Raw genomic sequence first — 12,500 nt, forward strand, 5'->3', positions numbered from 1 at the left:
AGGAATAATTAAGAAGTTCAAAACAACTGGAACAGTGGTAAACAAGCCTGGACGAGGACCCAAGTTTATTTTGCCACCACGTACAGTGAGGAGGATGGTAAGAGAAATCAAAAGATCTCCAAAGCTCACTGTTACAGAATTACAACAAATGGTAGCATCCTGGGGTCACAAAGTCTCCAAATCAACCATCAGGCGCTGTCTACACGCCAACAAGCTGTTTGGGAGGCATGCACGGAGAAAACCTTTCCTCACTCACAATCATAAACGCAAGCGTCTGGAGTTCACCAAGCGGTATTGGGGCTTCAACTGGGACCGTGTGCTTTGGTCAGATGAGACCAAGATTGAGCTTTTTGGCAACAAACACTCTAAGTGGGTCTGGCGTACCACGAAAGATGCGCATGCTGAAAAGCACCTCATACCCACTGTGAAGTATGGGGGTGGGTCAGTGATGCTGTGGGGCTGTTTCGCTTCCAAAGGCCCTGGGAACCTTGTTAGGGTGCATGGCATCATGAATGCTTTGAAATACCAGGACATTTTAAATCAAAATCTGTTGCCCTCTGCCCGAAAGCTGAAGCTGGGTCGTCACTGGGTCTTTCAGCAAGACAATGACCCTAAACATATGGCCAAATCTACACAGAAATGGTTCACCAGACACAAAATCAAGCTCCTCCCATGGCCATCTCAGTCCCCTGACCTCAACCCCATTGAGAACCTGTGGGGTGAGCTGAAGAGGAGAGTACAGAGGAGAGGACCCAGGTCTCTGGATGATTTAGAGAGATTCTGCAAAGAGGAATGGCTGAAGATCCCTCTTTCTGTCTTTTCCCATCTTGTGAAACATTATAGGAGAAGATTAGGTGCTGTTTTGTTGGCAAAAGGGGGTTGTACAAAATATTAACACCAGGGGTGCTAATAATTGTGACACACATTATTTGATGTCAAATAATTATTTCTTTATGTGGGATTTTTTCCCCACTGAATAAATGCACTTGTATTGAAGGTTGGATTTTTCTCTTTTTTTCCATTAAGGTCCCATATTATTTAGAAAAAAAAAAAAATAATTGGAAGCTAAAAAACACATCTCAACCAGGGGTGCCAATAATTATGGAGGGCACTGGTATGTGTTTGTGTGTGCACGCTTTTTTGGTTTTGTGGGACGGGGTGGTGAGCAGGTCTCTAAATGAACAACAGTCAACCGTTAGTTTTTAGTTTGGCTAGTAAAAAAGACCAACTTACTAGCCACTTTGACCCATTGGTGAGTATGTGTTTGGCTGGCAAGTAATTACAACTAGTATTTTTGGCTGGTAAAGAAAAAAGTTAATTTAGGGCCCTGGTGGTAGGAATTTCTGTTGTGTGTGTGTGTGTGTGTGTGTGTGCATATTTGTGTGTGAGTGTGTGTCTGTTTGGGGGGCTGTGTATCTCTCATGAGTGTGTGTGTGAGTGTGTGTCATGAACGTGTGTGTGTGTGTGTGTGTGTGTGTGTGTGTGTGTGTGTGTGTGTGTGTGTGTGTGTGTGTGTGTGTGTGTGTGTGTGTGTGTGTGTGTGTGATGAGTGACTGAGTGATTGCTGACTGATTACCTTGACGTCGAGGATGCCCTGCTTCTTGCTGATGGGTGGGAGGTCGTAAGCACTCAGCTTAGCCCCGCCCTTCTGTGTGCACTGGAACTCGGTCAGGGCCTCGCGACACGTCTCAGCATACGTGTGGGCAAAGTAGTTCTGACTCCGTGGTACAAAGCCTGACACACGCGCACACATACACACGCACATAATCGCACGCACGAACGCACAACCAAACACACACACACACACATAATTGCACGCACGCACAACCAAACACACACACACACACACACACACACACACACACACACACACACACACACACAGACGCACACATTAATCTATCTATCTATCTATCTATCTATCTATCTATCTATCTATCTATCTATCTATCTATCTATCTATCTATCTATCTATCTATCTATCTAGTACATGTATGTAGTCTGTATCTCAATTGTGTGTTCAGGTATCGTTGTATTCCGTGTGCGAACGGCCTCATCTTTGCCTGTCTGTCTGCCTATCTGCCCATTTCTTTCTATTAATTTCTCTGTCTGTCTGTCTAATCTCTATCATGTGTGGACAGCGTCTAATTTATATGCGCCTGTCTGTCTATTTATCTCAATCTATCTGTCTGTCTGTGCCGTGTGTGATGGCATCCTCCAATCTTTGTTTCAGTTTGTCTCTCTGTCCATCTGCCTGTCTGTCCGTGTGCCAATCTGTCTCTCTGTCTATTTCTCTGTCTGTCTGTCTATCTGTGCCACCTGTGATGGCATCCTCGAATCTCACCTGTCTCTCTCTCTCTCTCTCTCAATCTGTTTGTCTGTCTCACCTGTGTATCTGTCTCTCTGTCTATTTCTCTGTCAATCTGCCTGCCTGCCTGTCTGACAATCTGCCTGCCTGCCTGTCTGTCTGTCTGCCTGCCTGTCTGTCTGTCTGTGTCACCTCTGATGGCATCCTCCAATCTTTGTCTGTCTCTCTGTGTATCTGTCTGTCTGTCTATTTCTCTGTCAGCCTGTCTGTCTGTCTGTGTGTCTCACCTGTGTACCCAGGTGTCATGTGCTCCATGTGCCTGCGTCCGGCCGGCCAGCAGGTGCGTATCTCCCCGCGCGGCCCCACCCTCCTGCTGGTTGGCACGGCGACGGTGAGCTGGCGCGGGCGGCGGGCGTTGTTGAGCACCAGGCTGTGTGAGCGCGCCACGTCGGGGGAGGTCAGGAGCTCCGCCGTCAGCTGGCCGTACGTCTTGCCCAGGTTGAACTTCAGCTGCGGACAGTACCCTGCATAGCTGGGGAGGGACACACACATGTGCATGCACACACATATAGATATGCACACATACACACGCGCGTACGGACATGCATACACTCACATATACGCACGCACACATACACAGACACATACGCACACGCATACACACAAACACAGACACGCACACGCATACACACACACACATAGGCCTAAATATAACTTTCATAACATCAGAACTAGACCTACAAGCGCTACTAGACCTACTATGTTGTTCTACTTATCTGAAAAGTGTTAATAAATCCTAAGACTGTGAGGGAGAGCTCTTGTATGCCAACGCTTTAAAACTGTATGGCGCAAACATGATAAGACACAAACATGCAAATCAATGTAGGCTACACATTAATTAAGTAGCAACGACTGTACCCAGAAATAAGCACTTGCAACCTTTTATGGAAGCCAGGTAGGTAATCTGAAAGACATGACACACACATTCACACACATTTTCATGTGTATCTTCTTGTTCTGCAGCATGCAGGGGCATGTTGAGAGTGTTTATGCAGTGAGGGTGACGAGATTGATATGATGCAACCGAAAGTGATACTGTTTTCCACTCATTAGTCACCATTGCCATGGGAAATACAGGGCTTTACAGACAGGCCCACTGCAGTAGGCTACACCAAGAGAGAGACAGATGTGAGCTTGGTCAATTGTAGTGACAAAATACAAACTATTGTGTGCACAAAATGATATACTGTGTTTATAGGCCAATTATATAGCCAACGTACATTCAATTATGTTTTTGTTGAATTTTACACACACTGTTTTACACACAGTAGCCTAGGCCTACTAACTAAAAAAGTTGAATGGTGTTGCAATCCAATTTCCAGCTTTCGGATTTCTTATTCAATATTCTTCCCGTCTCCTCTCACTGCGAGTGCAGCTATGCTTTACAAACACCTGAATGTGTGTCAGTGCACCCACGGAGCGCGCTCAACCGAAAGCCCAGTGTGACTGCGCCCGTTGCCAAGGGTAACGCTACACGGAGTGCATGAATTCAATGCGGCCAGGAACAAGCGGTCGGAGAACTGGAGGAAATTTGGACCTAGGCTAATTGTTAATGCAGGATGATGCGTGATGTGTAGGGTTGCCTACTAATGATACGAGGGCGGTGCTAACAAGCACAAACAAAAACAACCAACTTTACACGTGACTTCCAAATAGAGAGAGAAAAGACCTTAGAACTAACTAGCATATTTGCCAACACTAGTAGGCTATCCACTCTTAAGTTTATAACGGTTTTTATTAATGGGTCGTTATGCCATTTCTAAACTAAGTTTTTTAACTAAAGTTAGCTTTAAATGTTTAGTCATCACTACGCAAAGTCTTACCCGGGGATGTACTGCGGGTCTGGTGTCACCAGGACCTTGCTGAACTTGGGTGGGAAGTCCTGCATGTTGGAAATCCTGTTGGAGTTGTTAGGGACACTTGTCCTGAGCTGGACAGGCTGGTGGGCTGGCTGGCCGAGTTCTGCGCCTGTTTTCAGCGGTTGCTACTGCAACAGGGCGCGCGCGCGAGTAGTGACGAGAGCGTGCTGAGTCCGACGACCACTGAGCGCCACAGAACGCAGTTGCTGCATTTACGCAGCCGACGCGCAGATTCGGCATTATTACATCATTTCATGTCCTACAACGTCATCATAGAACTCTCCCAACCAGAGACGTAAAGAATCTGTGTCCCAACTCTCCCCATATTTGCAATATTGTCCATTGAAATATTATAATATGGGCGCAATAGGCCTATTTACTAAACAAAATTATCCCATCAATGGCTTATTTTCAAGTAACAAGTTCATAATTTTTTCCAAACACACAAACAAACAGCTGACAAAGTCTAAGCAAACGTCTAAGCTTAGACACAATCAAGCAAATACACAATAAGCAAGAAAACTAGCAGATAGGCCTAAACAAACAAACAAATGAAAAATAATAGAAGCTTGCTGTTCTCAATTAAGGTCCTATTGCTCCATCTCTTTTGTTTAAAGTAGGCCTAGGCCTAGAGGGCCAACACAAGACTGATAGATAAAATATGTTTTGCCTTCAAGTAAATCATAGTCAAAATGAGACTTTCAACAGCTGCCCTATCCTAGTCAGACTTGTAAGTTGTTTAAAGGTGTTACTAATTTCCTTGTTTCTCTCTGAAGACCTGAAATGTTGCTGTACATTGAAAACCTCAGACTGTCTGATATGAGGACAAAGCCCCCCCATAAATATTAGGGCCATTAATGGCCTACCTGTAATGTTGTCAATAATGACATACAGTACGACACTGCAGCCATATGTCCTTTTCTCCTCATAGTGGGACCGCAGTGGAAATATGCTTTATGGGGTTTGCCTCATCCCTGACTGTTTTTTGTTTTGTTTTTTTATTTTTCCTTTTACCGTATCCTGTATAGGCCTACCTTATGGCTCAGGCTTATCACTTTACACCAAGACCATTAAAAAATGAATTCAACCAGCCACATAAGTTGAACTTGTACATTTCACTATGGGTGGACATTGCGTTTATGTTGGGCACATGAATGGGCGGATTACATGTAATGCTTAAAAGGGCTGCCTGTGGTTGATTTAATTGCTATTTATGCCAAGAAAAAAGAAAGACTGAAAAGAAAGTATGCTCTACTGGTGTTCTGCATCCTCTGACCTCTGACCAAAAAGCTGTATACAGCAGAGTGTGTCTCTGAGTCAACATGTGTTGTCTGTGTGCTTCATGCGTACAGCACATGCCATAGGTGTGTGTTTATCTTCATGTCTGACTAGCCGGTGTGTTCTGGAATCTTGCGAAGGCGTGACAAATCGCTCGGTAATTACAGACGTGCTGGCCTCTTTAGTGTCTTCAGTCCGTTTAGCCGCCGCGTACCTACGTACAGACAGACGTGCTGGCTGAAAGGAATCCGTGGGCCCTGACTGAGATTACATCTTTGGTGTGTGTGTGTCACCACCACAGAGTCTTCAGCATGTCCCACACACCTTCATCTGTGCAGACATGCCACGCTTATCATCAGGAAGACATCTCATTTTTTTTCTTTAAACACACACACACACACACACACACACACACACACACACACACACACACACACACACACACACACACACACACACACACACACACACACACACACACACACACACACACACACACACACACACACACACACACACACACACACACACACACACACACACATTCCAGACATTTCATTTCAGATGCTGCTTTGTCTGGAAAAAAGAAGAAAACATTTTAATTATTTTTTCCCCCTCCTCCTTTTCTGCACCTCCACCACAAATGAAATGAAATGAAAAGACAATAGTGAGAGCGATCACACTAGAGGACTTTGTTGAAGTGTAATATTAATACAAAAAAATGCTGCAGTTTTGACTTCCTCAGTCAGGTGGAGTCACAGGTATGAGGTACTGTATTTCTGTCAAAGGTTGTGGCTTGGCAGATATGTCAAGTATTGCAAAACACACACACACACACACACACACACACACACACACACACACACACACACACACACACACACACACACACACACACACGCACACGCACACACAAACATGCACACGTGCACCCGCACACGCACACGCACACACACACTGAGTCCAGGAACTATTAGGCCATGCGGGGAGGAGAAGAGTGCATTTGAGGAGATGGAGGAATTATCATGTCAATTTCAGTGCACACTCCCTATGGCCACCGGAAGTGGACATTGGTCCTCTGCAGAGGTGGCCATAGTAAAAGTGAATTTATGGTGTAAGTACAAAACGACCACATGATATTAAATAGTGGTGGTTACAGCAGTTATACCATTGTCCCTAATGAGATGGATACGTTGTTATTACTTAAAGGGACACTGTGCAGGAAATGGTCAAAAAAGGTACTGCAACTATGCTGCTCATTGAAACGGGGCTGCCTATTGCCAAATTTGATCTTTACATGAAGGTTTACTAAGTAATAAACAAATATTTTCTAATATGATCCAAGAACAGTCTTTTTTTGCAGCTAAAAATGGCTATTTTTGGAAATTCAAAATGGCGGACCATGGAGAAGATCCCCCTTTTCATGTATGAAAAATGACTTTTTTCCAGTCATAATGAATACTTACAATTTGATGCTGGTGGTAAGTATTCATGAAAAGGTAACATTAGTGGATGGGCAGCATGAATTCTGGAAATCAACAACTAAAAACCTCACACAGTGTCCCTTTAAAAAAACTTTAAAAAAAACTAAAAGGAAAACCCTCATATTTGATCCAGCCAGCGCAGGACGTTACGTGTGTTGGAGAAAACTGTGACAGGTTTAGTTTTTTACTTCTACTTTTACTTGGGCCAACTCTGATCCTCCCCAAAGTCTTCCATTGGAGGTGGAAATATAAAGGTCCTTTTGGTAGAGTTCTTCCCTAGGATTTTTCCCGTACCATGTGACCTTCTACACTTCAAGGTATTACAAGCGGGACCTTGGAAGGAGCAATCATGAAGCAGTCAAGAAAAGATGGCACAAAATCAGTGGATACTACTGTAAAACTGCACTATTTGTACGGAAGATTGAACCCCTTTATACTGCTTTGGTAGAGAGGTCTCTGTCATAGCCCTTTCATTCAGATCGCCGGCAATCCCATTCTCTATTTGTTGAAAATGCTTAAGTACTTTGTACATCATAACAGCATTGCTGTGACATTCCAACGAGTCTTAAGTAAAAGATGAAGGCATGGCCTTCAGTATGTTGGAGGTTTATAACATAGGCTCTGTATGACAGGTAAGTGATATTCTCTATCTTCAAAGAACTAAATGTTGTTCTAACGCAGAATTTCTACTGTATGCCTGTAACAGCTAAACACCTTTGCATTTCTATAACATCGTTGGCACAGTAAAATGTGGTGTATGAAGAGGGGTCTCTCCTCCGCACCGTACCTGCACGTGGTGCTGAGAGGTATGATGACTATGTCTGTTTGACAAGCCTGGTCCTGTCAGCCCCCCTCAGGCACACACACACACACACACGCACACACAGATGCACACACAAACATGCATAAACACACACACCCACACACCCACCCACACACACACACACACACACACACACACACACACACACACACACACACACACACACACACCACACACACACACACACACACACACACACACACACACACACACACACACACACACACACACACACACACACACACACACACAGAGTCTTCTTACTTCCGCCAGGTTCCTCCAGTTTGAATACAGAGAGAGAGAGAGAGAGAGAGAGAGAGAGAGAGAGAGAGAGAGAGAGAGAGAGAGAGAGAGAGAGAGAGAGAGAGAAACAGGGGCATTCCAATGCTGTCACTTTCAGGTATATAGCTGGCAGGCGTCCATCCGACCTGTCTAAACGTCTCCGCAGGCCTGTGGTATGCCTGAGGGGAGCGTGTGTGTGTGCGTGTGTGTGTGTGTGTGTGTGTGTGTGTGTGTGTGTGTGTGTGTGTGTGTGTGTGTGTGTGTGTGTGTGTGTGTGTGTGTGTGTGTGTGTGTGTGTGCGCGCACGCATGTGTGTGTGTGTTTAGGTGTGAGACAGGGTAGGCGGGCGGCTCAGATTGATGACAAGGTAGGCGTAAGGGGAATGCAGCACAGCACAAGGAGGGGAGGGTGAGGGGAGGGGCGGAGATGAAGAGAGAGACGGAGAGAGAGATGTTTTGCATTCTGTGTCGCTTTGTCACTTCCTCCTGGGTCCTCCTCACAAGCCAGACGTCTTCTTACCTTTCTCACAAGCAGACGTCTTAACTCTCGCTGCCTCTTGCTCTACCTGGCCAGGTAGGGCAGTCACTCATAGCTACCGTCTCAGGTGGATCTCAGAGTTGGCCGTGAGTGGATGCAGCGATATAGAACTGGAACTAGAACTGGAACTGGAACTAAAGAACTAGAACAGGACAACTACAGTAGAAAGACAGTGAGGAGTACTAGGCTCAAAAGCCAAGACTCAAGGAGTGTAACAGACTCAGTGGATTTCAGAATTGGCGGCGAATGCAACGGTAGAGGCGTCAAGAAAGGAATACAAACACAGACAGGAGAACTGGAAACCATTGAGGATACATACAAGGACTCAGACACTGGGGACTCTATGACTATTTACTGTAAAGGTGACTACTTACTGTGAAGGTGACTACTTACTGTAAAGTACCGTAACTTCAGCAAACACAGAGGACTAACGTTCACTGAGGAGGAACAAGAAGGACTTAGAAACCCACTGAGGACAGAGGACCAGAAGACAGTGAAGACAGATGACCCAAAGGCAGTGAAGAGTAGCCGAGAGAGAGCGAGAGAGAGAGAGAGAGAGAGAGAGAGAGAGAGAGAGAGAGAGAGAGAGAGAGAGAGAGAGAGAGAGAGAGAGAGAGTGGATAGGGGACTCAAAGAGGAGAAACAAGCTGTCAGGGGAGATAGCGGCACACATATCGGAGGATCTGGACACTGAAGTCTGAAAGCCACCCTGAAGACCACAGAGTGGGACTCAAAGACACTAAGGAGTATTACACTGTCAGCAGAGAGCAGAGACCCCAAAGTCTCCTCAAAGAGTAGCAGACAGTCTACTCAGAGAGCAGTATCAGACTGTACAACAGAGAGCTCTGACGTCAGCAGATGAATCTGTACAGGAACTTTGGGAACCTGCTGGAGACCTGGGTGACTGAGGGACACCCCGGCCTACAGGACTACAGCAGGCCGCCCGAGCAGCAGGTCAAGGAGGAGGAGGAGGAAGAGGAAGAGGAGGAGGAGGAGGAAGAGGAAGAGGTGGAGGAGGAGGAGGAGGAGGAGGTGGAGGTGCCGGAGGGGGTGAGGGAGGTGGACATGGATGCTGCGGTGGCCGCTGCCTTTGGGAGGGTGTCCGTTTCCTCGAGGGTGGACGATGCGTTCCGGAGCGCCTCTGGCTCGCGGGACTCGCTGCAGTTCTCGGGCGCGACGGCGCGGTCGGAGTCGGAGGACTCTGGCGTGGACGTGGTGGGCAGCAGCGGGCCTGGAAGCCCCTGGTCATCGCACCCACACCAGCACGCCATGGTAACCGGCATGGGCATGGACATGGGCATAGGCATGGGCAGCCACGATACCACGCACGATGACCCCTCAAGGTCGAGGGGGTCAGAGGTCACGGATGATAGAGGAGAGGCCACTGTTCACACAGCAGCAGACGACCACCACCACCATCACCATCATCCCCTCCCCGTCAGCTCCTCATCCCCTACCCTCTCCACACGCTCCTACTCCACCTCCTCTTCTTCCTCCCTGTGCCAGTCCGTGGGCTCGGAGCTGCGATGCCCTCCGCCGCTCTCCCTTGGCGAGGGCACTTCCACCACTGCCACCACTGCTCCCCACCCCACATTGGAGCGGGCGCTGCAGCGGGCAGACCCGGCAAGACGGCAGATCCCGCGCCGAGGGCTGTCGTTGGTCAGCCGAGGGGACGACAACAAGCCCTCTTCGTTGCAGAGGCGACGCAGCGCCGCCAGTCACAGCAGCCACGCAAGCCACACGAGTCATGGAGAGGGCACACGGGAGCACAGGGGTCAAAGGTCACTGAGCTTCAAGCAGGGCGGAGGAGCGACTCAGACTCAGAGTGCTGCAGTGGAGAGGCAGGACAGTGCAGCCACAGACACCGGACTACAGACCACAGACAGCACAGACAGCACAGACACGGACAGCAGACTCCAGAGCCAACAGACCCACACAGAAACAACATCTGAATCCACAATCAGCAGGCTGCAAGCACAGGTGAGTTATATATACCAGTCATGTTTGCACCACAATAACTTTGTTAACATGCTTATTAACTTTGTTAACATGCTTATTAACGTTGTTAACATCTGATGAGTAACTTTATTTGAGTAAAAGCATGAAAATCGGTACACATGGCAGCCATCCTGAAAATTTAGTTTTTTTCACGACGCCTCCATATCTAGTATTAGTCAGCATATCAAGATGGATATGTGTGCCGATGTAAATAATAAGACAAAAAAATAAACCACTATAAATACATAATAAGCAGCTTATAAGATGTTAACAAAGTTAATAAGCATGTTATTGGGCACTTGTAAGGGTATTACTACCTGCTTACTAGTGACTATAAACGCTTATTAGAAGAACCTTATTCTAAAGCGTTACCAAAGTATCTGAGTGCTTCAGTCATCCCTGGCCTAGTCTTTCCGAAGTGGACCAGTTTACTCTCCAACATAATTTATCATTTTGGAGGCCCAAAATTTTAATTTTTCATGGGGCTCAAATGTTTTAGCGGCGCCCCTGTACTGGTGTACTGGTATGATATGCATTGACTATGTGCATGAAGGTGAAAGGTCCAGGGTCCCATCCACATCAAGCAGGATAAATACAAATTCGCAGGCCAACAATCTCCATCCACACTTTTACAGAAATTGTGTCATAGCAATGGAACATTCTAAGCAGACATTTTCTAAACTATCCACTTCAGCGTTTTTTTTTTTGTTTTTTTTTTAAAAGCTCTGTCTACCGTGTTCAAGAATTTGCCATGTTAATGGGGATGGGAGGCATAAACGGATACATTATTATGCATGTATGTGTACATATGTATGCTGCTTAATGTGGATGGGGCCTAGGTCAGAGACAGTCCAGAGGGCACAGACATCAGATGGAGACTCCAGCTGTCATCGAGGAGACACATTACTCATCCATTGTTAATCCACCATTCATCCTTGCCATTCAACCATTCCAATACTCATCCTTAATCTGTTCAAATATCCTTACTATGCATCCATACCATTCAACCGTACCATTTTCCATTTAGTATTGCCATTACCATTCAACACTGTTCAAGCACAATACGCAACACACCATTCAGTCATACGCATGACTCATACCATTCTTCGACTTCACCATTTTTCGTCATACTATTCATTTCACACATGCTTCACCCACATCATTCACCTATACCAGTGATTCTCAAACTGTGGGCCATGGCCCATTGGTGGGCGCTGAAGGGATTCTTAGTGGGCCTTGAAATAAATTCCTAAAAGTCAAAATAATATTTATGTGTGTGTTGCTGTTGACAATTGTTTATTGAGTCAGAGGTGAGCCCTGAACATTTGCGAAAATCTCAAGTGGGCCCCAAGTTAGAAAATGTTGGAAGCAATGTGCCAAAACCTTTCACCCATTCACAGGAACGAATTATGATTCCATGGGCCCCTGGGTGTTGCTAGTGTATAAAGCGATTCAGGGTCTATGGCCAAATGTGAGAGTCTGTTATTCTTGAGAAAAGTTTTTAATTCAGTTGTGACAAGTGTGAATTGAACACAATATAGAGTCTTTGTTGCCTGGTTACCACCAGACCTAATCACAAGTGAAACGATTGTGTAGAACTAAAGACAGTATGGGAGTTCCCAGGCTAGAGTCTTTGGAAACAGGGTTCTATTGACTACAGTATAAGGTTCAGACAAATGTGGGATCCAAATTTTACTTTGGATTCTTTGTCACTGGATTTGAGAGTCAATATCTGTAAAGCATAACTATTTACTCTTTTTTTCAGCAAGTGCCATATTAGTGTCATTTGCATGGCCTACATTTGAAAACCAGATTGCCCTGTATCCAAAGACATAGCAGTGGATTCTGGCACTTAGTCAAGTATTAGTCTT

General features: G+C 46.0%; 2 protein-coding genes across 2 annotated transcripts in view; one reads left to right on the forward strand and one right to left on the reverse strand.

The window, feature by feature from the left end:
• Positions 1–4,422, reverse strand: part of cimip2b (ciliary microtubule inner protein 2B) — a 12,032-nt gene extending 7,610 nt beyond the window's left edge. The window contains exons 1-3 of the mRNA XM_063211288.1: positions 4,192–4,422; positions 2,596–2,840; positions 1,577–1,734 (exon numbers count right to left, since the gene is read on the reverse strand). Coding sequence (XP_063067358.1) covers positions 1,577–1,734; positions 2,596–2,840; positions 4,192–4,256 — 468 coding nt within the window. The 5' untranslated portion in view covers positions 4,257–4,422. The remainder of the gene's footprint in view (positions 1–1,576; positions 1,735–2,595; positions 2,841–4,191) is intronic.
• A 5,225-nt stretch (positions 4,423–9,647) lies between these two features.
• The window catches only part of si:dkey-106l3.7 (dentin sialophosphoprotein), a 19,062-nt gene continuing 16,209 nt past the window's right edge, over positions 9,648–12,500 (forward strand). The window contains exon 1 of the mRNA XM_063210351.1: positions 9,648–10,611. Coding sequence (XP_063066421.1) covers positions 9,697–10,611 — 915 coding nt within the window. The 5' untranslated portion in view covers positions 9,648–9,696. The remainder of the gene's footprint in view (positions 10,612–12,500) is intronic.

Source organism: Engraulis encrasicolus, chromosome 11, assembly GCF_034702125.1.
Source record: "Engraulis encrasicolus isolate BLACKSEA-1 chromosome 11, IST_EnEncr_1.0, whole genome shotgun sequence".
Taxonomy (NCBI): domain Eukaryota; kingdom Metazoa; phylum Chordata; class Actinopteri; order Clupeiformes; family Engraulidae; genus Engraulis; species Engraulis encrasicolus.